This window comes from Portunus trituberculatus, chromosome 32, assembly GCF_017591435.1.
Source record: "Portunus trituberculatus isolate SZX2019 chromosome 32, ASM1759143v1, whole genome shotgun sequence".
Lineage (NCBI taxonomy): Eukaryota > Metazoa > Arthropoda > Malacostraca > Decapoda > Portunidae > Portunus > Portunus trituberculatus.
Genome location: NC_059286.1, coordinates 8,573,544 through 8,600,719, shown reverse-complemented (window position 1 = coordinate 8,600,719; position 27,176 = coordinate 8,573,544). Strand labels below are relative to the sequence as shown.

The 27,176-nt window shown below is 41.3% G+C and overlaps 1 protein-coding gene and 2 long non-coding RNA genes across 4 annotated transcripts in view; 1 reads left to right on the top strand and 2 right to left on the bottom strand.

Annotated features, from left to right (window-relative positions):
- Positions 1 to 1,738: 1,738 nt before the first annotated feature.
- Positions 1,739 to 26,652, top strand: LOC123512081 (lysosomal alpha-mannosidase-like). Its single transcript, XM_045268281.1, is given in 23 exon segments — positions 1,739 to 1,915; positions 6,651 to 6,812; positions 8,454 to 8,556; positions 9,574 to 9,731; positions 9,919 to 10,028; positions 11,095 to 11,176; positions 11,638 to 11,761; positions 12,478 to 12,507; positions 12,510 to 12,613; positions 15,773 to 15,906; positions 17,364 to 17,583; positions 17,730 to 17,923; positions 18,130 to 18,344; positions 19,168 to 19,403; positions 19,661 to 19,747; positions 20,163 to 20,307; positions 20,871 to 20,988; positions 21,460 to 21,557; positions 22,232 to 22,368; positions 23,189 to 23,337; positions 23,996 to 24,131; positions 24,647 to 24,796; positions 25,075 to 26,652. Coding segments are annotated over 22 exon segments (3,054 nt in total). The 5' UTR covers positions 1,739 to 1,915; positions 6,651 to 6,731; the 3' UTR covers positions 25,318 to 26,652.
- Positions 22,287 to 24,719, bottom strand: LOC123512085. 2 transcript variants are annotated; one of them, XR_006677020.1, is made up of 4 exons: positions 24,582 to 24,719; positions 23,973 to 24,120; positions 23,171 to 23,438; positions 22,287 to 22,421 (listed from the first exon to the last, which is right to left on the bottom strand). It is a non-coding gene; the product is annotated as an uncharacterized LOC123512085 (long non-coding RNA). The 2 variants fall into 2 exon arrangements; XR_006677021.1 differs by having other exon boundaries at positions 23,171 to 23,391.
- LOC123512087 overlaps positions 26,426 to 27,176 on the bottom strand; it is a 12,858-nt gene continuing 12,107 nt past the window's right edge. The window contains exon 3 of the long non-coding RNA XR_006677023.1: positions 26,426 to 26,557. This is a non-coding gene — a long non-coding RNA (uncharacterized LOC123512087). The remainder of the gene's footprint in view (positions 26,558 to 27,176) is intronic.

The following is a 27,176-nucleotide window of genomic DNA, read 5'->3' as shown; positions in this document are numbered from 1 at the left end:
ACGGGCTGTCATTCCACCTGGCAACATTAAACAATTGCCTTGATAACACTCGAGAATGAAGGTTAAGATAAAGAATGAATTGCTCTCTCTCTCTCTCTCTCTCTCTCTCTCTCTCTCTCTCTCTCTCTCTCTCTCTCTCTCTGACACGGTCCAATCTCCCAATATCCAGTGATACACAGGTCTTGTCAGTATGAACAGTACGTATCTCTTGGGTAGTGAGCGAGTGTCATGTGTGTGTTTGTTGGTACAGTACTGGTAGTCAGCCTTGTACTATAACACTATTATCTCAGCGCGCCGGATCTCAGGCAGTGACATCAGACTGAAGGCCGTGAACGCGACACAGATTACAAAGCACGTTTACAATAAGCACTTGAAATATTAAATGATAACGAAAGCAGTGATTGTGATATATGAGTAGGTGACGCCTTCTACTCTTCCTCTTCCTCTTCCTCCTCCTCCTCCTCCTACTACTACTACTACTACTACTACTACTAGTAGTAGTACTCACAATGTCACTGCCCTATCCTGCTATGTTCCTCTTCTCTCTTTTCCCTCTCTTCTCATGCTTGCTTTCCCTCTTCCTCCTCCAACTACTCTGCCAGCTGCCACACCCCTTGTACCTGTGCCACGACTGCCCTGCTCTCTTCTCCTCCTCCTCCTCCTCCTCCTTCTCTTCTTCCTCCTCCTCTTCTTCCTCCTCCAGCTACCTTGCCACGATCCTCATGACCTCGCCATGTTCTTTCTTCTCCCCTGTTTCTTTTCCTGTTCTCTTCCTCTTAGCTCCTGTCAACGTGCGTTATTTCATTCAAGTACATTTTTTTTTTTTTCGTTTTTCAAGTTATCGACATTTTCATTTTTTTTTAAACTAATGAAATAAAACTTGTAACAAAAGAATTAAGAAAGAGGTAATATGTTTAATTCAGAATACTTAATTTGTGGAGAGAGAGAGAGAGAGAGAGAGAGAGAGAGAGACCTGGCTTGTTTCTTATCCTATAAACCCTTCCCTGCCATACCACCCTTTACTGTTCCCACACTCTCTGTCACTCCAACCTTTCCTCTTTTCCCTCCCTGCTGCTCTTCTCTATAGCCTTCCCCTGCCACATATTACGTTCCAGATAACACGGACACCCCCTATCACAGTCGTAGCTCTCTGCCAAACAACCAAACAGCTCTTTCCCCTGTTATGCCCGTCATTCTCCTAATAAGTGTTTTCCTTCTCTCAATGCACCCCTGCCATTATCCTTCTCTCCTCTACCGCTTCCCTGCCACGCCCCCAATCATCCTGTCGCCTCTGTCATGTCCTCTATCCTGTTACCTCCCTGTCACGCCCCCTAATTATAGTAACAATCTCCTTCCCCTCCTTCTCATGCTCCTTTGTTTTCAACCTTCCTGCCATGCCCGAGTCTAGCTCATCTGTATAGCTATTTTCCCCTGTCACGACCCTGTCCCCTGTTCCGCCCCATGTTAGTTTCCATTCCCATCCATCCCCATGTTCTGTCATCAGCTGTTCCTCTATCTCACGTGCCCTTAAAGTTACCAGTGTTCATATTATTGACGAGAATCTAACTCTTTAAAAGATAACTCACTTGTATGGTAAGTACAATTGAATAAGTAAGCAAAATATTGTGATTATTTTTCAGCAGTTGTTTGCCAAGTGGATGCTGGAATAGTGGGGAAAAGTGAATTTAGAGTTTAATTGTGTGGGTGTATCTGGCATGGTGTTGTTTACTAATCTCAGAGTGGCCGCGGGTGTCTTAAGGGAGGCGGCACAGCGTCCACCCTGCCAGACTGCCACTGTGCCCTGTGCTTGTGTGCTTGTGACATCCACATGCCACCGTCTTCCTCACACTTCCATTTCACTGCCGCGTCTTGGAAGCAACTACACCTGTGAAGTGACGCCTCAACTTTCTTACAGGTGTGTGTGTGTGTGTGTTTACCTAGTTGTAGTTTTACAGGGCCTGGGCTTTATGCTCATGTGGCTCCGTCTCCATATCTACACTTATCCAATCGTACTTTAAAAGTATGCACACTCGTTGCAGACACTACTTCTTCATTTAAACTGTTCCACGTCTCAATACATCTTTGCGGGAATCTATATTTTTTAACATCTCTCGGACATCTTCCTTTTCTCAGCTTTATACTATGCGATCTTGTGCTTCTCATTATCCACTTGGTCCATTCCGTTGATCAATTTATAAACTTGTATCAGGTCTCCTCTCTCCCTTCTTTGTTCCAGGGTTGGTAGATCCATAGCCTTTAGTCTCTCCTCATATGTCATCCCTTCAAATTCTGGAATCATTCTTGTAGCCATTTTTTGTAGGCTCTCCAATTTCCTTATGTGTTTCTTTTTATGAGGGGTGCACACTACTCCTGCATATTCCAATCTGGGTCTTTTTGTAGTACTTATCAATTTCTTCATCATATCTTTGTCCATGTAGTGAAATGCTATTCCAATATTCCTTAGCAAATTATATGTTTCTCTACAAATTCTATCAATATGGCTTACTGCTGGATTGTTTTCTTCCATCGTCCTTTTCTTTTTAACTTTCTCCAGTTCTACTCCATCTCCCATCTTATAGATTCCCACAGGTTGTCTTTCACTCTTTCCCATTTCCATGACATGGCTTTTGTTCACATTGAATTCCATTTCCCACTTTTACTCCATTCCCAGATCTTATTTAGGTCTTCTTGCAGTATTTCACAATCCTCTTTTGCTTTATAACTCTGCACAGTTTCGTATCATCTGCAAACAGATTTATGTAGCTGTTCACTCCTTCTGGCATGTCGTTAATATAAATGAGGAAAAGTATTGGTGCCAATACTGACCCTGTGGCACTCCGCTTTCTACTGCTCTCCACTTGGACTTCATATCTTTAACTACCGTCCTTATTTCTCTCCCCTCAAATAATTTTCTATCGATCTCAATGTGCTTCCTTTTAAGCCACCCTTCTCCTCTAACTTCCATATTAATCTTGCATGTGGCACTTTGTCAAATGCCTTTTTTAAATCCAAATAAATACAGTCAACCCATCCTCTCTCTCTTGTACTCTATCAACTATTCTAGAATAGAAATTCAATAAATTAGTTACACACGATCGTCTTTTTCTAAAACCAAATTGGCTATTTGATATTAATTTGTTGTCTTCAAGGAACTCGATCCATTGTTTCTTTATTATTCTTTCACACATCTTGCATATTACACTAGTTAGTGATACCGGTCTGTAATTTAGAGGTTCTTCCTTCCTTCCGCTCTTATATATGGGAACCACCTCAGCTCTTTTCCATTCTACTGGTACTGAGTGTGTGTGTGTGTGTGTGTGTGTGTGTATTCACCTAGTTGTATTCACCTAGTTGTAATTTTACAGGGCCTGGGTATCATACTCGTGTGGCCCCGTCTCCATATCTACACACATCCAACTTTCTTTTAAAACTATGCACACTCCTCGCTGACACCACCTCCTCACTCAAACCATTCCACACCTCCACACATCTTTGTGGGAAACTATATTTCTTCACATCCTTCAAGCATATTCCTTGGCTATCTTTTTACTATGCGATCTTGTAGTTCTATTTAAGTTTTCCTCTCTCAACATCATTTGCTCATTATCCACTTCATCCAGTCCGTTCAACAGTTTATAAACCTGTATTAAATCTCCTCTTTCTCTTCTTTGTTCCAAGGTAAGCAAATTCATTTCTTTTAATCTCTCCTCATAGGTCATTTCTGCCAATTCCGGAACCATTTTTGTTGCCATTCTCTGCAATCTCTCCAACTTCCTTATATGCTTCTTTTTATAAGGGGACCAAACCACTCCAGCATATTCCAATCTTGGTCTAATTACCGTACTAATTAATTTCTTCATCATATCTTTATCCATATAATGGAAGGCTAATCCAATATTTTTATCAAATTATACGTTTCTCCAAACATCTTATCAATATGAGCCTCAAACTGCCCATGGTCTTGTATTATCACTCCCAAATCCTTTTCCTTTTCCACCTTTTTCAACACTACTTCTTCACCCATCTTATATGACCCTCTTGGCCGTCTTCCACTCTTCCCCATCTCCATCACATGACTTTTGCTCAGATTAAATTCCATTTGCCACCTCTTGCTCCACTCCCAAATCTTATCCAGATCTGCCTGTAAAATTTCACAATCTTCTTCACTCTTCACACACCTACACAACTTCGCATCATCCGCAAACAAATTAATATAACTGTTTACTCCCTCTGGCATGTCATTAATATATACAAGGAAAAGTATTGGTGCCAGCACTGAGCCTTGTGGGACTCCACTCTCCACCACCAACCAGTCCGACTTTGCATCCCTTATTACCGTTCTCATCTCCCTCCATCTCAAGTAGTTTTCCATCCACTTTAACACTTTTCCTTTCAGTCCTCCATAAATCTCTAATTTCCATAACAGTCTCATGTGAGGTACCTTGTCAAAAGCTTTCTTTAAATCCAAATATACACAGTCCATCCATCCTCTCTCTCTTGTATTTTGTCAACCACTCTTGAATAAAAGCTCAGTAGATTTGTTACACATGACCTCCCTTTCCTGAAGCCAAATTGATGATCCGATAATAACTTATGATCCTCCAGGAACCGTATCCAATATTTCTTTATCACCCTCTCACAAATCTTACCGACCACACTTGTTAGAGACACAGGTCTATAGTTAAGAGGCTCTTCCTTACTGCCTCCCTTATAAATGGGCACCACTTCAGCTCTCTTCCACTCTACTGGTACTTCCCTGTTTCTAATGAACACCTTATAATATCATATAATGGATCAATCAATTCTTCTCTACACTCCTTCAATAATTTTCCTGAAACTTCATCTGGTCCCATCGCTTTATCATCTTTAAGTTCCTCCAACATTTTATATAACTCCTTTTAGGTATCTTAATGTCATCCATGTGCACATTTCCTTGTACATTCTGAGGCTTTACAAACATTGTTTCTTCAGTAAATACTTGCTGAAACCTATTATTTAGCAATTCCGCTATATTCTTAGGGTCATCTACTATCCCTTGCTCTCCTTTTAATCTTTCAATGGACTCTCTCTTTTAAGTTTACCATTTATGAACCTGTAAAACAATTTTGGATGTTCCTTACTCTTGTCTACAATATCTTTTTCAAATTTTCTTTCTTCCTCCCTCCTTACCCTCACATACTCATTTCTCGCCACTCTATAATTCTCCTTATTTAGTATATTCCTGCTCTTTTTCCATCTTTTCCAAGCCACATCTCTCTTTTCCTTAGCCTTAACACAAGTTGCATTAAACCAATCCTTTCTTCCTTCCTCTCTCGGTTTATACTTTGGTACAAATTTCATAACTCCTTGTGTGTGTGTGTGTGTGAACTCAATCAATTTCTGGTTGCATTGGTATCTTTCCCTGTGACAACTTTTTCTACCAAGGGACAAATCTCTTCATATTCAACTTGAAGTATCTAGCTTCCATGTAAATGACTCGCATAATGCAGCAGTTACCAAGTGACTGGCCTACACCACACTGTACTGTCACTGTCGGCCTGCACCACCTGCCACACACTCTGTACTGTCACTGTCGGCCTGCACCACCTGCCACACACTCTATTGTGTGGGCAACTGACACACTGAATCTCATCACCAAATCTTTGGTAAATATTTACAAGAGGGCCTTCGTTTGCCAAATATAGTCCTTTGTCTCCTTAGGCTTTTAAGGAAATAAAACTTTGACCAATTTTGGTATGCTTGTCCAATTAAACCAAAACAAACAATGTAAGCTGACCTAACCTAAGCTTAATTTAACTCTGTTTTTGGCATGTGTTTATTTTCAAAAGCATCAATATGATTGCACTTTAAAGACTTGATAGAGTGGAGGTACAGTGAGTATACATGTACAGTACACTACCCCAACATGCTGTCATGACAAGGACTGACAGTAAACACTAGCCAAATCTTTCAATGAACCTGCCTTCCCTTCACTTTTTTTTTTTTTTTTTTTTATTATTATTCCGGAAAGATTGTATTTTCTCCTGCAGTGTCATGCATTTATGTTGACTGGAGATTTTCTGTCTTTTTTCATTTTTATTTTTAGTTTTGAGGAATTTGTTATAGAAGGTTTTTTGCTTCTTTTCTGGAATATCTATATCTAATTTCTTCTCAAATGGAACTTAAGTATAATTCACCTCGGTCGCCTCCTGGTCACCCAGCCAGTCTTCCCCATTACGGAGCAAGCTCAGAGCTCATAGACCAATCTTTGGGTAGGACTGAGACCACATCACATACAACACACACCGGGAAAGCGAGGCCAAAAAAGTGTATGTGTATTTACCTAGTTTTACCTAGTTGTAGTGTGTGTGTGTGTGTGTGTGTGTGTGTGTGTGTGTGTGTGTGTTCTGGATTATTACATGTAAGTGTCTTTTCTTTTTGTTTCTTGAAATTTTGTGTGTGTGTGTGTGTGTGTGTGTGTGTGTGTGTGTGTGTGTGTGTGTGTGTGTGTGTGCTTGTTTGTGTATGTGCGTGCGCATTATCACAGTCCAGAAGGGAAGCCCAGTATTTGTGAGGCCATATCCTGGTATTATCATTAATTTTATCACCATTATCATTAGTAGTAGTGTTCATTCATAGATTTCTTTACTTATTTATGTGTTTGAGTACAGTGCTGTGGGTGACCAGCCTGCCGGCCCATACAGTGACGCAGTGAAGGGGAGGTGCTTACCAGAGAAGAGGAGTGACCCAAGATGACCAGGCCACAAGAGTCCTGGCTGGTGGTGGTGGTCCTACTCCTGGCTGCTGCTGCCACCACACACCAGGCCAACCCGGCAAGTATCTCCTGGTAAAAGGGCTGAATGATTGAGAGTATTGGTTAACTCCTGCATTAGAGAGGTGGAATGAGTAGTGGTGAATGATAGAGAGTACTGGTTAACTCCTGCATTAAAGAGTTGGACTGAATAGTGGTGAATGGTTGAGAGTGCTGGCTAACTCCTGCATTAGAGAGGTGGACAGAATAGTGGTGACTGATCGAGAGTACTGGTTAATTCCTGCATTAGAGAGGTGGACAGAATAGTGGTCAATAATAGAGTATTGCATTAGAGATTTGGACTGAATAGTTATTAATGATTGAGAGTACTGGTAGTGAGGTGAGGCAGATGCTGACCCTCTTAAGTCATGTACTGGACACTACATTACACTACACTGTGAAGGAGGAGGAGGAGGTGGAGCTGGATGTGTACTTTCATAAGATGCCATTGTGGGTAAAAGTGTGGAGTTTTAATCATCAATATTTGTGGATGTGGAATTTGTGATGCAGCTGTTGATTATTTTCACCTCCTTATCAATGGTTGCAGACGTGGATGTGGATTTTTTTTTTACATGTTAACTATTTATGTATAAAACTGTTGATTACATATTGAGTGGTGAGTTTCAGCCACACTTAATGGTCAGCAGGACTCAGGATCATTCTTAGGATTATTTTTATTCACTCACTTTTTACACTTAATCACACCCACTTTCTCTCTCACTATCAGTCACACTCCTCTCGGAATATAGATCATCTTATTCCCTTGTGACTTCCCTACTTGACTGACTCTCTCTCTCTCTCTCTCTCTCTCTCTCTCTCTCTCTCTCTCTCTCTCTCTCTCTCTCTCTCTCTCTCTCTCTCTCTCTCTCTCTCTCTCTCTCTCTCTCTGTATGTATGTTTCTTCCTCGCGGGCACAAACTGTTAGCCTCTCACTCATCCTTAGATACACACACACACACACACACACACACACACACACACACACACACACACACACACACACATCTAGGTAACTTTCCTCCACCAAGAGACACCAACCCCTGTATGTGTAGTAATAATAATAGTAATGATAGTACTGACACTGACACTGACACTGATAACAATAATGATAACACACATGATTCAGTGTTTACCTCTGGCTGTTTCGTTTCCTGGTGTTCAGAGATAAGCTGATTACTGAATTAATAAAGGTAGAGAATGTGTGTGTGTGTGTGTGTTTGTGTGTGTGTTCATGATGTCGGATTTAGGACTTTGGTTCAGTAATTGTGACACATTGTTGTTTTTGTTGTTTGGTAAATGTTTTGTGTGTATCCTCTCCCATTCCCCTTCTTTATTTTTCTTTTTGTTGTGCGTGTTTATGTGGTAAATATTTATGATAATTGTTTTTCTGCATTTCTCTTCTTTATGTGTGTGTGTGTGTGTGTGTGTGTGTGTTTATGTGGTGAATGTTTATGATAATTTTTTTCCTCCTTTCTTTTCCTCTTTCTCGTGTGTCTGTGTGTGTCTGTTTTTTCTCTCTCAGGTCTGTCCAATTCCTTCCTTCTCCTTTTCCTTTTCCTATTTTTTTTTTCATGTATTTGTGTGAAGAATAATTGTTTAGTATAAGGTAATGTCTGTAGTAGCATTCCTTTCCCTCATTTCCATGGTGTGTTGTTGTGTACAGTCGTGCCACCCAGTGAAGGAAGGCATGCTCAATGTACACCTGGTCTGCCACACCCACGATGATGTCGGCTGGCTCAAGACAGTCGACCAGTACTTCTATGGAGGTGAGGGGCAGAGAGAGAGAGAGTGAAGGGAAATGAGGAAAGCAAGAAGCATGGCAAGAATGATTAAGAGAATGTCAAGGCAGAAAGGAGGAGAATAAAAGAAAATGAGAGAGAGAGAGAGAGAGAGAGAGAGAGAGAGAGAGAGAGAGAGAGAGAGAGAGAGAGAGAGAGATCTTGTAATGGTGTGCAGGACAGAAACAATTCACAGATACAGTATTTCTTTATTTCCTTTTACTAAACATCTTAATGCTGTTTTGTAATGTTGTGCAGGAAACAAACTTGAATCATTAATAATATCTTACTTACTCTTACTAAGCATCTTAATACTATCTTGTAATGATGTACAGGAAGCAAACTTCAATCACCAATAATGTCTTGCTCTCACTTAACATATTAATCCCTTCACTACTATGACACATTTTCATATTTATTCTAGTTACTATTTGGTGACTTTATACAGCTTCAGAAATTTATGTTGGGGATTAAAATAGTGAAGACTCTGGCCATTAATCTTATGACCTCCATAGACCTTTGCTAATGTCAATAAAATGGTCTAATCATACTAAAAACTCATGGTAAAAAAATGCATCCCAGTGCTGAAGGGGTTAATCCTATCCTGCAGTGGTGTACGGGAAAGAAAATGGAGCCTCTTATAATGTCTTTTCTTCTTCTCACTAAACATTAATCCTATCCTGCCATGGTGTACAGGAAGGAAAATTGAACCACCAACAATCTCTTCCTGTGTATGTGTGTGTGTGTGTGTGACTTGAATCACCAACAAACTCTTCCTGTCCGTGTGTGTGTCTGACCTTAATCACCAACAATCTCTTCCTGTCTGTGTGTGTATCTGACCTGAATCACCATCAATCTCTTCCTATCTGTGTGTGTCTGACTTAAATCACCAACAGTCTTTTTAATCATCAACCATTTCTTTCTGTCTGTATGTGTGTCTGACTTTTATTACCAACAATCTCTCCCTGTATCTTTGTGTGTGTGATCTGCCTGTGTCTGCCGCAGCACGTAACAGCATCCAGCGTGCTGGGGTGCAGTACATCCTGGACTCGGTGGTGGACGCGCTGATCAAGAACCCGGACCGCAAGTTCATCTATGTGGAATCTGCTTTCTTCTTCCGGTGGTGGGATGAACAGACTCAGGAAAAGAAGGAGGTGGTCAAGGTGAAAAGATGAGGCCCTGTTTTCTCTCTCTCTCTCTCTCTCTCTCTCTCTCTCTCCTTTTTTTTTTTTTTTTTTTTTTTTTTTTGACCAAACCTTTCATAACCTGACTTGGCATTAATCCTAAGCCATAACCTAACCTCACCTAACACAGCTTAATTCTTCCATGCTCCCGTATGGTGTGTGGCAGAGTCTGGTCAGGTCGGGTCAGCTGGAGTTCATTGGAGGCGGATGGTGCATGAATGACGAGGCAACAGCTCACTACAACTCCATCATTGACCAGATGACGCTGGGCCTGGTGTGAGTAAACAGAAGGATCACAGTTACAACCATTATTATTGTTATTATTATTATTATTATTATTATTGTTGTTGTTGTTATTGTCATTATTACTGTGTGTATTTCATTATAGGCTCTTGTTGCTTGGCTATTAATACCTTAATTTATCATGTATCTACTTTTCAATTACTTTATCCCTTCAGTACCAGGACACATTTTCATATTCATTCTGCTTATTATTTGGAAGCTTTATGCAGCTTCAGGAACTTATGGGGGAATTGAAATAGTGAAGATTATGGCTATTAATTCTGACCTCCATACACCCTTCCTAATGTCAATGAAAACATGTAATTGTACCTAAAACTCAAGGAAAAATGTGTCCCACTACTGAATGGGTTAAATACAGTGGAACCATGCATGCTTTGGAGTCCGAGGGGGCTTTGAGATAAGGGGTACCCAAAAAGTATCCTCTTTAGCCCATTAAAAAAAAAAAAAAAAAATGAATGAGTTTTATCAAGTTTCAGTGTATTTTTGTTTGATGTGTCCCTTGTGTCACTTGAAGACGTGTTTCTGATCTCCTTGTGTTATCTTGAAGGGACAAAATAATAGATTGATTGAATTGTATTGATAAGATATTAGAAGAAAATTGTTTATGAAGTAGTGGTGGGTGACTGGAATAGGCTTTGTTGTCAGGTTGTTAGTGGTGAGTCATTACAGACCTTTGAAGGATTAGACAAATTTATGGATGGGAATGATAAGTGACCATAAGCAGACATGTTTGACACAGGGATTACCTCATGTAGGACTGATGACTTCTTGCACTAGCTCAAATTTTTTATATTATTATGTTGCTTATTTATTACATTATTATTTCAGCAATTCTTGAGGCACACAGCACAAGGTAAAAGCATACAAGAGCACTATAAACACCACCTCTTGATTCTTGTGTTCTGATGGTCTTAACATTACTCTCTCTCTCTCTCTCTCTCTCTCTCTCTCTCTCTCTCTCTCTCTCTCTCTCTCTCTCTCTCTCTCTCTCTCTCTCTCTCTCTCTCTCTCTCTCTCTCTCTCTCTCTCTCTGGTGCAGGAAACTCAACGAGACCTTCGGTGAGGCAGCCAGACCCACGGTGGCCTGGCAGATTGATCCCTTCGGCCACTCCAGGGAGCAGGTGAGCTGGGGTCGGGAACTTGATCTGTCTCTTGTTTGGTCTTATTTGGATAAGTGAGTTAGGTGAGTTCTTATCATTGTTTTTTTATGATTATCTAATGCCACTACTTCCATTACTACTACTACCACCATTATTACCACTTTTTTTTTATCTAACAGTCCTCTACATGCATGACTCTCTTTCCCACATGAGATTGATAGACTAAGGGTATGAAATATCTGGCTTGGTATATATATATATATATATATATATATATATATATATATATATATATATATATATATATATATATATATATATATATAACTTTTATTTGAAGAAGTGAGCTGGAATTTTTGGGAGCAGCCTGTTCATATAAGACCTTTTATTTAGTTCTCTTTTATTTGGTTTGAATGAATGAGGCTTATTTTTGTGAGTGGCCTGCTGCCTTAACCTGCCAGTGTCTTGTTTCACTGTGGCAGGCCAGCATCTTCGCCCAGATGGGATTCGACGGTCTGTTCTTTGGCCGCCTGGACCACGATGACAAGAGCCACCGCTGGGACACTCGCACCATGGAGTTGATGTGGCAGGGCAGCCAGAACCTTGGTGAGCTGCTCTGACACTTAGGGGATACCTCTCACATTTACCACACTAACTTTTCTAATGGTGTTTCTCATCAAACTGAAGTGATTAACTTTTGAATGGTGTACTTTCTCAAACTCAAATACTTCTGCAACACATAGGGACTTCTATTATTCTTTGTAGATCATCTAACTTTCTTATTCTTTGTAGATTACCTAATTTTTCGACAGTTGCTTCTCTTATTGTCTCCATCAGTGTCTCAGTCAGTAAGAATTGCAACACTCACACAGATCTGTCTCACTCTTCATAGGTCAACTTCCTGACTGCTGTGCCTCATAATGCAACACAGGGCCTCTCCTGACCAGATTGAAATTTTCCCTCTCAGACTGAAGTAACACTTTACAACTCAGTTATTCCTCAAAGCTTACTTAACATTTTACAGACCTCCAGCACTTCACAAATTAAGTGTTCATGTTGTGTTTCTCATCAGCGTGAAGTAGCACAGGAACACATAGATCTTTGTAGAATGACTTTTTTGACTGACATGCTTTCTCAGACAGAAGTAACAGATTCTTGCACTTCTCATTTGAAGTAACTCATAAGCTGTTGCAATTAAATAATAATTTGCCTATCCTTTCTCAGTTGAAGTAACAAACAGCATATTGTATAATGTTCCACAAAGTGACAAATTGAAACTTCTCTCAGCTGCAGTAATGAGTGTGTTTTGTGTGGTGTTGCAGGGGAAGCAGCCTGGCTGTTCACCGGAGTGCTGCCTCGCGTTACTCTCCTCCTGTTGGTTTCTGCTTCGACATCCTGTGCTCTGATGAACCCATCATGGACGACCCAAGACTCCATGACTACAATGTGGACAAAAAGGTGTGTGGTGGTGATGGTGGTGGTGGTGAATACTTTCCTTCCCCTGCTAGAGAACATAATTAAGATAAAAGATGTGCTGTGCTTCATTTCTTCTTCTCACATGACAAACCATCTTTGTCTTCCCTCCTGGAGTTTCCTTGACACTTGTTAACTTTCAAGGTAGCTGTTATGTACTAATTTCTCATCCTTGTTTAGTTTGGTTTATTGCTGTATGATTTCTCTCCTTTTTTTTTACAATTTAATCCATCATCATTTTCCTAATTTTTTGAAGAAGAGGTTTGAAATATGAATAGACAGATTTCAGGATAGTGATGATTGGTGCAAACAGACAGGCATGCATTATAGAGGGACTGCCATATGTAGGTCTGATGGCTACTTGCAGCTTCCCTTGTGTTGTTATGTTGCTTCACCTTTATTTTATCCTTGTTTGCTCTCCTCCCTTTCATGAATTTATAAATGGAGATGAGGTGGAAATATTCAGGCCTGTTTTATTGAGGGACTGCCATGTGTAGACCTCATGCCATATTCAACTATGTTTCATAGAGGAACTGTTGTGTCTCAGCCTAATGGCTTCCTTAATATATTGAGGAGTTTGGCTTTGTTGTCACACACACACACACACACACACACACACGCACCCTACTTGGTTAACTCACTTAAAACCCTTGAAATTGATCCACAAAGTAGTCCCAGTGCAAGGTGAGCGAAGGTGACCAATGATACCCTGTGTGACCCTGGCAGGTTGATGCATTCATAAAGGCAGCCAAGGCAGAGGGTGAGGGTTATGCCACCAACCACATCATTATGACCATGGGCGAGGATTTCAATTACCAGCAGGCAGGAATGTGGATGTCCAACCTTGACAAGCTCATCAGGTGTGTGTATGTGTGTTTGTGTTTGTGTGTGTAAGGATGGTAGAGTGAGGTTTTTTGGTCAAGAATGATTTTATTACCAAAGGTTCATGGAGCTTTTGTCTGTCTGTCTACAATTATACCAGGTTGATTTCACTAAAGAGGAAACACACAAAGATTTTGAGGACAATAATGGTGAAGCGAGATCTTCCTTCAGGGATAAGTTAATCAGGAAAGATTCATGGAGCTATAGCCACTATCTATTTCTCTATCTATCCGTTTATCTTTTGTCTGTCAATCTACAGTTATACCAGGCTGATCTCATTAAAAGCTTTTATCTATTTATCTATCTTCCTTTTGTTGATGAAGTTGTGGTTCATTGTGTTTTTTGCTGTCATCCAGCTGAGGTCTGAGCCTCATACGACTACTATGGTCTGAGTGAGTTTAGGTATTGTGACATTGCACAAGTTGAATTACTCCACTTAAGAAATACTGAAGACTATCGAAATTAGTGATCATCCAGTCCAGTGGTGGCTGTGCAGAGCCAATCACCCACAAAAGCAAGCCTTGCATGGCAAAGAAAACTTATGCACACACTCTAATGTGATTCACAGGCAAGTTGAAGCCAAACCCCACATCATGTCACAAAAAATAATAGAAAACAACCATTGCTGCTGCCCAGCATTTCTGAAAGGACAATAGTCACAGCACATTGCTGCAGCACCTTCATCAATTTCAAGGCATCTGGTGTAAAAGATGCCATGCTTGCTCAGAGCCGTCTGTCACACCAAAGGAAATGAAAAGGTAACCTCCAGTTTTGCCAAAAATCTGCAGTGTGGGATGTGTCTGGTGGCAAAGAGTCTTAGAGTGATGAGGTGGTGTCCATTGTGGCAGGCAGCAGTGAGTGGAAGCAGCGTCTGTCATTAACGTGGCAGTGACCGTGACCCATCTGATCCACGCTGCATTAAAAAAAAAAAAAGAATGTTGCTTTCCCTGACAGCATAATGGCATGGTGTTGCTTCAGCCACAATTGTGTTGGGGAGTTGGTTGTTTTGCCAAAGAACATTTATATGAATAATGATAATTATGTGGAGCTCTTGCCTGATCACCTCCCAACTCATTTGAAAAAATGCAGGGGTGAATTATTTATGCAGGCTGGAACTGCTTGCTATGCTGCTTTTGGTGTTAAGTAGTGGCTTAGGGATTACCAGGTAGAGTATTTTGATGACTGGCCTGTTAACCCCTTTGACTTGGACCCAATAGAAAACATGTAGGTGATGATGAACTAAGAATGGCGTGGCAGGGACAGACAAACAGACACCTCATCACTTGTCAAGTTGGCAGCAAAAGACATTGCTCACCACATATTGGGACAGCCTGAAGCCCCAGCGACTGCACAATGTACCAACAAGTGTGAAAGAATGCTTCAAAACAAAAGGAAGACCATGGAAATGCAAGTGTGCATTAGATTAATTATTTTTACCCATTCATCAATCCACCTTTGCTGCCTACTATTGTTACCAGGAGGGTAGCTGTGTAGTCTATATTTAATTTAGTACAACCTGTGCTGATTTGAAATGTACTGGTGTGTTTGTCAGCAGTCAGCACCTGATGGTGTACATGTGGCACCCCCTGTATGAAATATACCCGTCTGTTTCCACCTGTCATCCTCATCCATAGATTTGTTTGCTCTTTGAGACCATTGGTGGGAGTCAGTGGAGTGGTTTAGGAAAGACAAGATGAAGCAGAAGACTTAAAACATTAGGGAGAAATATCATTGTCTTACCATGTTTTTTGTGTCCACTACCTCCACTTCCACCTCCTCCTCCATCCAGCATCCAGTGCCTTTACAGCTAGTGGTTGTTTATCATAATATTATAATTTGGAGTGTAGTCTTAATCATCCCAGTATGTTTCCCAGCTTTTACAAACCCTGGGTCATATACTGCCCTGTGGAACCCTGTCATGACCATCTGTTCGTAGGAAACAAAGTATTAGTCCTTGGTAGATAGTGACGAACAGTTGTTAGGTCTTTGTGGAGTGTTCACATTAAGAGGCTTAATAATATAGATAGATAGGTGGGCAGTGAAAAAATCAGTGCCATTTATCATGTAAAGACACTTTATGGGATATGAAGATGGTGGAAAAAATTGCTAATTCATGAGAAAGAGGCTTTATGATGTTAGACAGGCAAGGTAGATAAAGAAGAAAAGTGACAAATTCGTCCAGGGAATTCATATAGAGAGGCTTTTGATGTTGATAAATGTAGATAGAGAGTAGAAAAGACTGCTACATGTGTCTGGTTTTAGGTGGAGAGCTTCCTGAAGATAGCTAAGGCCCAGAGTGACGGCTATGCCACCAATCACATAGTCATGACAATGGGTATGGACTTTCAATACCAGAATGCCAACACCTGGTTTGTGAATCTGGACAAGCTGATCAGGTGAGGTGAGGTTAGGTGCTAGTGGATTTTGTTTTTGTGTGTGTGTGTGTGTATGTGTGTGAGAGAGAGAGAGAGAAAGAGAGAGAGAGAGAGAGAGAGAATGTGTGTACGTACGTACCAATTAATAGCATGTATATTAGAAATTCCTCTTTTCCGCTCTCTTGATGTCGTGCAGATGAAATACATATTGTTTTATTTAATTTTCATCATCATTCTTTATTATTGTGTCTATTATGATTACCACATGTTTGACTGACTTCATGATTGACAGTTCTCTTGGTGTTTGCACAGAATTACAGGATGGTAGAGCTGAAGTGCAGGTCTTGTAAGGGGTTGAAGAATAACATTAATATTATCTTGAGTCTTTGGATGATTAGTAATTGCTATCACTCATTCTGCATTTACACCAGGAGTCACTCAGTGCAGTCTTTGTATAACAGCTGCAGTGTGATGGAAGGGTTGTGCAGGCCTTAAAGTATAGTAATGTGTGTGTGTGTGTGTGTGTGTGTGTGTGATGACTCAGTAACACATTCTCAAACATTTTGTCACCTGATCTTGATTTTAACATAGGCTGTAGTGGAAGTAGCTTGTTTAGGGAAGGTTGTGTTGCAAGGAATCAGAGAGGGAGAAACACCTATAAGAGCCACACTGCTGTAATACTACTCTATCTTGGTAGTGTTGGAAAGGTGATGTCAGCCTGGTGTGTAGACGGACTGCTTGTAAAGTTGATAATCTTACATAGTCTGTTGTGCAAACAAGGATTGGAGTAAGGAACAGTCTTGTTATGAAGGGACAGGGATTAACATGTGTGTGTGTCTGTTGTGGGGCCTTACTATGGAAGTATGTGGCCAGATACTGTGTCCAGACTCCCTTTCTACCAGGGACTGACAGGGGTAAGAGTGTGAATGATGTGTGTGATTGTGTGGTGCCTTATCAGTGCCAGCCTGGTATATAAAAAGTATTAATAAACAGATATTGTTAATAATCTTGGTTTTATGGTTTAATGTCAAAATGGATAAATAGATTAGTAATCTTTGATATCTGTGTCATACATTAAAGTCATTACAGAAATATTGCATCTCAATCTCACCCAATAAAAGTAATATAAGTTAACAAAATCTATAGATTTGAATGCAGTAAGATCCTTAAAGAATAATTTTTCTGTAATTCCGTTATGGTTAGTTTGAGTGTTAGACAAAAACTTTTATTTCCAGAACAAGTCAAGAAATTTTTTGCTAATTTGCTTCTCTCTCTCTCTCTCTCTCTCTCTCTCTCTCTCTCTCTCTCTCTCTCTCTCTCTCTCTCTCTCTCTCTCTCTCTCTCTCTCTCTCTCTCTCTCTCTCTCTCTCTCTCTTTAACTTGCTTTTCTTTTCCCCATATCTCCATGCTGGCCTTCTTATTTCCTTCCATGCTGCCTTCCTCCTAACCCTTCATTCTTCCCTGACCTCACGTCACAGGTACGTCAACAAGCGTCAGACTAGTGGGTCAAAGGTTAACGTGCTGTACTCCACCCCGTCCTGCTACCTGTCAGCTCTGCATGATGCCAACCAGACCTGGACCTCCAAGACTGACGACTTCTTCCCCTACGCCTCGGGCAACCACTCCTACTGGACTGGCTACTTCACCTCACGGCCCACACTCAAACGCTATGTCCGCCACACCAACACTGTCCTTCAGGTGAGTATCTTGGTGACATTTGCTTTGGAGAAAAAGACTGTTGCTTCTATCCTTTCTTTCTTGTGCATTGGATAGACAGGAAAGGAAGGACCTATTTCCCCATTGCATCTTCCATTGTAGTGTTGTGTTGTTTCCTTCTATTGCAGGCAGTGAAGCAGGTGGCTTCCCTGATGGGGCTGGGTCGCACTGAGGGCTTGGAGACACTGAAGGAGGCAATGGGTGTCCTGCAGCACCATGACGCTGTGTCTGGGACAGAGAAGCAACATGTGGCAGACGACTACAGTGAAAGGCTGGCAACTGGCACCACAGCAGCTCTAGGAGTGATGGGACAGGCACTCGGGTGGGTGGTGGGCTGATGGGAGGGGCAGGTGTGGTGGGCTGATTGATGGGGGGAAGATCCTAGAGTTGTACTATTTATGTTTCTTTATCCTGTCACTAGTGTCTACCTTACTAATGCAAGATTCAACTAGTATATAAAAAGTTAAGAACCATTTTATTTAACCTATCCCAACACCAACGCTGCTAACAACGATCTCATTACCACAGCAAGTTGCAGCCAGTTGAGGCGTTGCTGATGGAGAAGGAAAAGGATGGGGGAACCATTCACTTCTGCCCCTTGCTCAACATCTCCAGCTGCCCTGTCACCGAGTCCTCCTCAGCCTTCATCATGACTGTGTACAACCCCATTGCCCGCCCCATCAGCCACTACGTCAGGATACCTGTGCCCAGTGACACTGCCTACAAGGTCACTGACTACAAGGGTGAGTGAGGTAGGGTGTGTGAGGGCTGAGGGATGAGTGAGATGTGTGTGGCAGCAGGAGAATGTGAAGCAATCTAAGGAAGGTGTTGAGGATATTTTTTTAAGAGGGAGGTTTCAAGACATTTATCCCAGACTATTGTTCTTTAAGGGAACTGCCAATCAAGTGGACTTTTTTCTCCTTTGGCCGGCTTCCCTTCTTGCATTAAAAAAAAAATGTAATTGGGTGTGAGGGAAAGGTGAGGAATGAAGGGAGGGTGTAAGAATGCAGGGGAAAGTAAGGAATAGAGGCTGCTTATTGGAAGGTAAGCTGTTGGAAGGGTGAACAAGGAGATTAGAAATGAAGAATGGATGTTGTAAAGGTAAGCTGGTAGAAGGATTTAAGGAACAGGATAAGTGAGGAATGGAGAGTCTGTGAATGGTAAGTAAGGAAGAGTATTAAAATGGTGAGTACAAAAGAAAGGAAGGATGAGAGAAGAATAAAGGGAGACTGCATGAGAATGAGTGAGGTTTAGTATGAGGATACTAAAGAAGGAGTGCTCAGAATATTAACCCCTTCAGTACCATGATGTGTTTTCATAATCATTCTGGTTACTATTTGGTGATTTTATACGGCTTCAGAAACTTGTGTGGGGATTAAAGTAGTGAAGACTGGCCATGGCCATTAATCTTCAATCACCAAAGACCCTTCCTAATGTCAATAAAATGGTCTAATTATATCCAAAACTTAGGTAAAAATGTGTGTGTCAGTACTGAAGGAGTTAATAGTGAATACCTAAATAGCACAAATTATTAGACTATGTAAGTAACTTTGTCTTGTGGTTCAGGTAATGCAGTGAAGACCCAGCTAGTCCCCATCCCCAAGCCAGTCCTGTCCATCCCAGGCCGACACTCCACTGCTGGATCAGAGCTCATTTTCCAAGCCACAGACATTCCACCACTGGGCTTCGTGCGCTTCCACATTAAGCGCACATCCAGTTACCGCGTCCTCCGCCACCAGATGTCCCAGATTCGCTCCCACGTACTCAGTGGAGACGACCCTATTGAGCTGTCTGGGGAAGAGGTGTGTGAAGGTGTTGTGTCATATGAGAGGTGTTGTAGAGGTGACTGTTGAGGTGTGTGGGATGTTGAGTGTAACATGAGATGTTGTAGAGGTGACCATTGAGGTGTGTGAGGTTGAGGTGTTTGGTGTCATATGAGAAGCTCTTAACACATTAATGTAAGAATATCTTCATTCATCACACATCTACTCATAACACACATGCATTGGTGTTCCTTCTCCTTGCCTTGGGTTGCATTCAGTCCTGCTTTGTCCCACAGAAGAAATTTGTCGTCTCAATGGATCCCAAGACTGGCCTACTTAAGAAGATGGGAGCTGTGCAATCCAGAGCTACTGAAGCATCTCTTGTAAGTGTGTCTCTTTGTGTTTGTGTGTTTTAGATAATCTCACAGTGGTACTTTTACTGAGGAAGACAATACTGTAGACTGAAAAGATTGAACTTAATTTCTCTTATTCTGTAATGCTTTGAAGTTAAAGTCCCAATTTTCACTAAACTTTATACTAAGCTCAAGTAGAGAGCATAGCAGTGACAAGAGGTATAGTTTGAGGGTGAACCATACCATAAATATTGACAGTGGTGAGTAACAGTGTTCTCTGCATGAGTAGTGACAAGCAGACCCTTGTATTGTAAGCTTAAGAGGAAAAATAGCAGTATCAGGCCACATTAAATACAAGATATACAGTAACAGCATGAAGCATCAAAGGAGTGAAGAAGTAAAGAGTGACAGTATAGAGGGAGTAAGAGTGTGGTATAATTGACAGGTGAGCCAGACATTCCTGGTGTACCCGGCCATGGCAGGCAACAACACCAAAGAGCAGTACAGGGCGTCAGGAGCTTACATCTTCCGGCCTAATGTCACGGAGGCTAAGGAGATTGCCAGCAAAGTCAACGTGATCTCTGTGAAAGGTTAGTTCTTGCTTGACACTCACAGGCTTACTGAACTGCAACCATTACCATCACAACAGTACAATTCACACCACATTTGGTATACTGAGTTGCTGATTATCAGACACTATACATCCACCAAAAAAACAAAGTAAACTGACTTGCAAATTCAAAATATTAACACCCACAACATTGGTTAGAATGGTTGTGCTGTGTGCTGTGTGCTGCATGTGGTGTGAATTGTACTGTTGTGATGGTAATGGTTGCTGTTTCTTTTACTGTGTTGTGGTGTTAACTTTATTCATATATAGTGTTGTGGGGTTAAGTTTCACATGTAGTGTTGTGTAGATTCTCTCCCTGCTGTCTATGGTACCTTGTTACTGTTTCTGGTGGTGTGTTGTGGTGTTAATTCTCTCCCTGCTGTCTGTGGTACCTTGTTACTGTTTCTAGTGGTGTGTTGTGGTGTTAATTCTCTCCCTGCTCTGTCTGTGGTACTTAGTTATTGTTTCTTGTGGTGTGTTGTGTTAATTCTCTCTCTCTCTGCTCTGTCTGTCCCCTTAACACAAGTGGTTCTCTCCCTGCAGGGCCACTGGTGGATGAAGTTCATCAGGAGTGGGGACCATGGGTGAGCCAAGCTATTCGTCTCTATGCCGGGTGCAGAAACCTAGAGATGGAGTGGCTGGTGGGGCCCATTCCTGTCAGGTGGGTGTCCCAGCCAGCCTTTACTCTCTCACCCCTCCCTAAGTTTTGTATTTTGTCAATGTACATCCCCTCGTGATGCAGACTAAGAGGGGATCTGATAGAGATTACAAGGGTTGAGAGATATTCCCAGTGTGGAGAAGACTGAAGCTTTTATATTTGCCTTATTAGAGAGGCACAAGAGAGGGTTTGCATTCTTGGAGAGGGTGTAGGGGAGGCTTCCAGTAGTTAGTTCTGTGCCATCCAGGCTTATGTGTGTCTTGGAGTGTAACATTAAGACAATGTGTCAAGTTTGTATTGATAGTTCAGCATTAATGATTGTTGCCAGTGAAGATGTAGTTGAGGGAGTGTTGTAAAGTCTTTATTATGAATGGATATGGTGCTTCTGGGAAAATTGTCTATGACTTCATAAACTTTTTAATTTCAGTCCACTGTGCTCAGGTGTCCAGTAATAAGTATTTGTATTATGGGCAGGGACAAGATTGGGCTGGAGGTGGTGAGTCGTGTGGAATGGCCTGGCATCACCACTGGTGACTTCTACACTGACTCCAATGGAAGGGAGATGCTGAAGCGTGAGTACTTCTCTGTGTGTCTGACTGTGTCCCTCTTCTCCTTTATGCCTCAATCTTAAACTTTAGAATTCTGTAGATTCTAGTCAAAATATGCTTAAAATGCCAGTCCCTATATGGTACATTAAGGAGAATGCTTATCCATTATTTTAATCTTAAAACCTCTCTTGAAACGGTGCAAGTCAAAGCAAGCAGGGAGTTCCAGATTATACAGCAAAAGGAATGAAAGATTGTGTAAAGAAAGAATAATCTATCTTAAAAGCTCCCTCTTGAAACAATATGTCACAGGCAAGAGGAAATACAGAAGCAGATACAAATAATATTTCAGTTTATTTGTTTGGCAGCCTCACAGCTAAACCTTTACTTATTACAATGTACTTATACATATATATCTTACCCAATCCCATGGTGGTATCTTACAACTTGATAGGCAGGGAGTTTCAGATTATACAGTGAAAAGAGTGAAAGATTATGCAAAGACAGAATAGGATTGTGCATAGACAGAATAGCATGTCTTAAAAGCTTCCTCTTGAAACAATACAAGTCACAGGCAAGAGGAAATAAAGAAGCACATAAGTAGTTTATGTCAGCCAGTGAAAAGGAGGAAAGGCGGAGAACACTGATTAACCTGAATACAAGGCTTGTACATCACACTGTAATGCAAGTGTTCCCAACAGGTGTGAAGGACTACCGGCCCACCTGGCACCTGCACAACCTTGAGCCGGTCGCTGGCAATTACTACCCAGTCAACTCTCGCCTTATCCTGGGCAACAGCACAGGTCTGAGGGCGGCCATCCTCACCGACCGCTCCCAGGTAGGCATCATGCTACTTGGGACACTTGACACATCTGGTCCAGTCATTAATGCCTGACAGAAAATACAAAAAATGTGCGTGTATTTTTTTTTTTTTTTTTTTTTTTTTTTTTTTTTTTTTTCTCATGAAAGGTTGTGGTGAGTGAGTTTGGTTCATATAAACATACAGTAGGCTGTAATGTAAGACAGAGACAGAGAGAGAGAGAGAGAGAGAGAGAGAGAGAGAGAGAGAGAGAGCAGGTGGTGGTTCATGAATGATGTATTGCAAATCTGAGTAGACAGTGATAGTAAAATTTGTAAGTAAGAGGTTGCAGTGAATGACTCATTTAACACACTGCATGGAGAGTCAATGTGGCTATGTGGTGTATGGCTCACACAATATGCTGACTAACCACACTTGATCATCACACTTTGACATATAAAATCCTCTCTCTCTCTCTCTCTCTCTCTCTCTCTCTCTCTCTCTCTCTCTCTCTCTCTCTCTCTCTCTCTCTCTCTCTCTCTCTCTGAGCCCAGACCCACTGTCACTCACTACTATCCACCACCACATAGTACCATAACTCACTCTCTCTTTTCTTCTCTTCTCACACCACAATCTTACAGTATATTCATGAATCACCACAGCAAACCACTATACCATTTCTCACTAACTTGTCCTCGCTCTCCTTCCCTCCAGTTATCTTTGTAATGACTGACCTTTCTCACTAACTTGTCCTCGCTCTCCTTCCCTCCAGTTATCTTTGTAATGACTGACCTTTTGTAGCAGAACTGCACAACATAAAGTGAATATCTTGTGTACTAACTTGCCTCATCCTTCACAGGGTGGCACGTCCCTCAACCCAGGACAGATGGAGCTGATGGTCCACCGGCGCCTCCTCCATGACGATGCCTTTGGGGTGGGTGAGCCTCTCAATGAGACACAGTTTGGCGAGGGTCTGGTGGTGCGTGGCAAACACTACCTCATCCACAGGTAAGCACAGTGTTGGGGTCAGTGAGGTGCAGTATGCCACTAATTTATCACTTGCTAATAACCGTTAAAAATTAGGTTGTTGATTTTATAGTGTTGTCTGTCTGTCATTTGATAGTGATAGAGGAAAAATTCACTAATTAGTTGTATTATTAGCAGTCTAATTATGAAGCTTCTTATTTAATTAGTTACATTGTCAGTCTATAAGTTTGAAGTTGCATTCAGTAGAAAGTCATGATTTTGTCCAGCTTCTACCTGTTCACAAAATTCTCAACACTATCCCTCTCTCTCTCTCATCCACCAGTCCTGCCACAAGTGTTAGTCATTCTCACTCACCACTACCACAAAACTCACCATGCATACTTACACTCATCCCTGCACCACACCACTACAAAGCACACACACTATATACTATCATTACTTACTCACCACACACACAAAGCTAGCACACACACTATCATCACTCACTCACCACACACACAGTCAATTTCACCAACACAACACATATGACACTGCTCACCACACTGGCTCACACTTTGACTCAGCCCTGCACCAGACCACCACAAAGCTCGCACACACACTATCATCACTAAGCACACATGGACAATTTCACCAACACATCACATGATCCTGCTCACCACACTGGCTGTCGTCCCTACAGTAACCTTGCCACCCCTGAGTGCGACTTTGGCTGCCTGCACCGCACGCTGGGAGAGGAGCTGCTACTGCCGCCGCTCTATGCCTTTGAAGAGACCGCCACCTCGGCACACACCTGGGCCAACATGGCTGTCAACAAGGTAAGGAAGCATTGACTAGGGCTGGGCAGTCTTAAGTTGAGGTGCACCGTTGCCTTGCTAGAAGTGCCGTGTGTTCCGACACTAAGAAAGGAAGACTATGAATCAATTAAAAGAACATGCAGAAAACCCAATTAAGGGAGGAAGATGATCAAGGGGAAGAGAGCAAGATAAGAGGGATAGAATGTTGAACTACAGGGGATAGGAGTCACAGAGGTCTGTAAGAGGCATCTGTAGGATGCATAGGATCAGTAGGCCATAAGAAGAGCAGCTTATGCTCTGAAGATCATGGAGAGTAGAACTAGACAGAAAATCTGCATCCTTACTGGATTCACTAATGCATTGTGGGGACTCTTCTCTTTTTCATCAATTTCTATTCTTCCTACAATATCCAGGCTGAGGTTTGTTCACCCAAGTGCACAGGAAAGGTAGAACAGGGATTTGTCTTTTTACCAAGAATGCATTGACACAGTACAGTTGCAGCCAGGCTTCTCTTCTCACTGGTTGGTTCTCCTCAGTGGGGTGGCCTAGGGGTGAACCTGCCTCCTAGCGTGCACCTGCTCACCCTGGAGCCTTGGGGGGACAGTCGGCTGCTGCTGCGCCTGGAACACATGTATGAGAAAGGAGAGAGTGACACACGCAGCAGCCCCGTCACTGTGTCTCTCAAGGTGCGTCACCGTCATCCATCACACCTACACACTCCCTGCCCTCTTATGTATTTATATCTATTCATCTGTCTGCTGTCCGTTCTTTATTTGTGTACACTCACACACACATCTCGTTCATTCATTGCCATATACAACAATAAAAATATTATTACTGTGAAGTATTTCTCTCTCTCTCTCTCTCTCTCTCTCTCTCTCTGCTTAGAAACTAGTTCTTCAAAAATCTTAACACTCACCTTCCAATTCATGGCACCTGTCCTCACCTGCCTTGCCTCCCACAGGGCCTTCTGGCAGACTGGGCCATCACTGGTGTGGAGGAAATGATTCTCTCAGCTAACCTGCACAAGAAGGACGAGCACCGACTCAAGTGGAAGGTGAAGACAACCAGCACAGCACAGGCGAGCCACAGCCAGCAGCACACCAGTAACAGTGTGCACCAGCAGGACCCACTCAGCGTGACTCTTGGTCCGATGGAGATCCGTACCTTTGTCCTGACAGTGAAGAAAGTATCGTCAAGGTTCTAGGAAGGTTGAGGTAGGGTGAATATAGTAAATAAGGCAAGGCAAAAGAATGAAGAGGTACCCAGAATTATATTGCATGCTCTGACCAAATTCAGACAAGGGGAGAAGAGTTTGCCTCAATATCAGACATCTCTTTTTGTGTTGAGAAAGCAGTTCAGTGGTATACACTTCAGTGCTTGCTGCTAAAAGGGGACATTTATGAGTCTGTGCTTGTCATCTGATGTGGAGCCCTTTATTTCTTTTCATTCCCTTCTCTCTTATAATTGACTTGTGTACTCCTGCATTTGATGTGGGAACTTCACTTCTTGTAGTTCATTCCTTTCTTGTACTTTGGTTTGCTTCTGTTTTGAGTATCTGGGAAGCTCTGCTCCAGACTGTGTTGCTGATGTTACCCACTACTGAGCCAGGCTACTGCTGTGACTGGCTGGCCACAGAGACTTGCCTTTATATTCCAAACATGTCACAAAAAACAAAAATGTACTGAGATTGTATGCTCTATTTTTAATACTACTACTATTAGAAAGGATTTTATATAATGTAGACTTTAATATATTGAATTATATTTGTATCGGTTAACTTGTTATTTAAAGTTTTTAAAGTTTAATTTTATATATATATATATATATATATATATATATATATATATATATATATATATATATATATATATATATATATATATATATATATATATATATATATATATATATATATATATATATATATATATATATATATATATATATATATATATATATATATAAATGATACCAGTGTTTTGAAAGGTTGTTGTTTAACCAATAGTTAATGTTTAATGTAATGGTGTTTATTTACAGTCCAGATTGTGAATGAGAATAAAACAGTTTGAAGAGCATAGTATGATTCATTGATGGTGTGTACTGAGGGAAGGTTGTGAATGGGGCCAATCTTTCTCCCTTAACGGACAACTTTGGCTTTAACTTCCTTAATTAAACATGATAGACACTTTATAATTATACAGGTATAGATTTTTAAGACTTGATTTAGGATCCAAGAACCACATTATGAAAAGTTAGTGATAGTCTAAGAAGCAACTAAATAATGAATTTATATACATACACTGTACAAGCCAGAAAAATCCCGCTGGTGGGATGCTTGTATCAAAAGTGTGAAGCCAGGAAGGAACTGTAGGACGCATGAGTAAGTGCATCTTGAAGAGTTGTAATTCCTTCTCAAAACACTTGGCTGACTTTGTTGTGAATTACTGTGGACAAAATATGCATTATTTGTTGAAGTCTTAACAAACCTGTAAATGCCTCTTTTGTATAATCTTTGGATCATTAAAAAAAGCTTAGTTCTTGTCTTGTTTCATCGTCCTTTTTAGTTTTGTATGGGTTGGATCTATGATGCATAAACAGAGAGAGAGAGAGAGAGAGAGAGAGAGAGAGAGAGAGAGAGAGAGAGAGAGAGAGAGAGAGAGAGAGAGAGAGAGAGAGAGAGAGAGAGGGTGATAGAAATGGAGGAAAGAGGAAAAAAAAAAAAAATAGTAAAGGGAGGAGAGAAGGAAGGAGGAAAGAAAGGCTGTAGAAAAAGAAAGGAGAAAGAGGAGGGTGGAAAAGCAAGAGGGGATGAAGGAAATGTTGAATGGAAGGAGAGAAGAAAGGAGGGTTATATAGATATGCAATAAAAAATGTTTATCTTTATAAGTCTAATATGTAATGTTTTATAAAGCCACCTGTTTCTAATACATAATGTTTTATAAAGCCACCTGTTATTCTCTCATGCTATTTATGTAAATTCTCTCTCTCTCTCTCTCTCTCTCTCTCTCTCTCTCTCTCTCTCTCTCTCTCTCTCACCTGACAGTACCCCTTCCCTCACTTCCT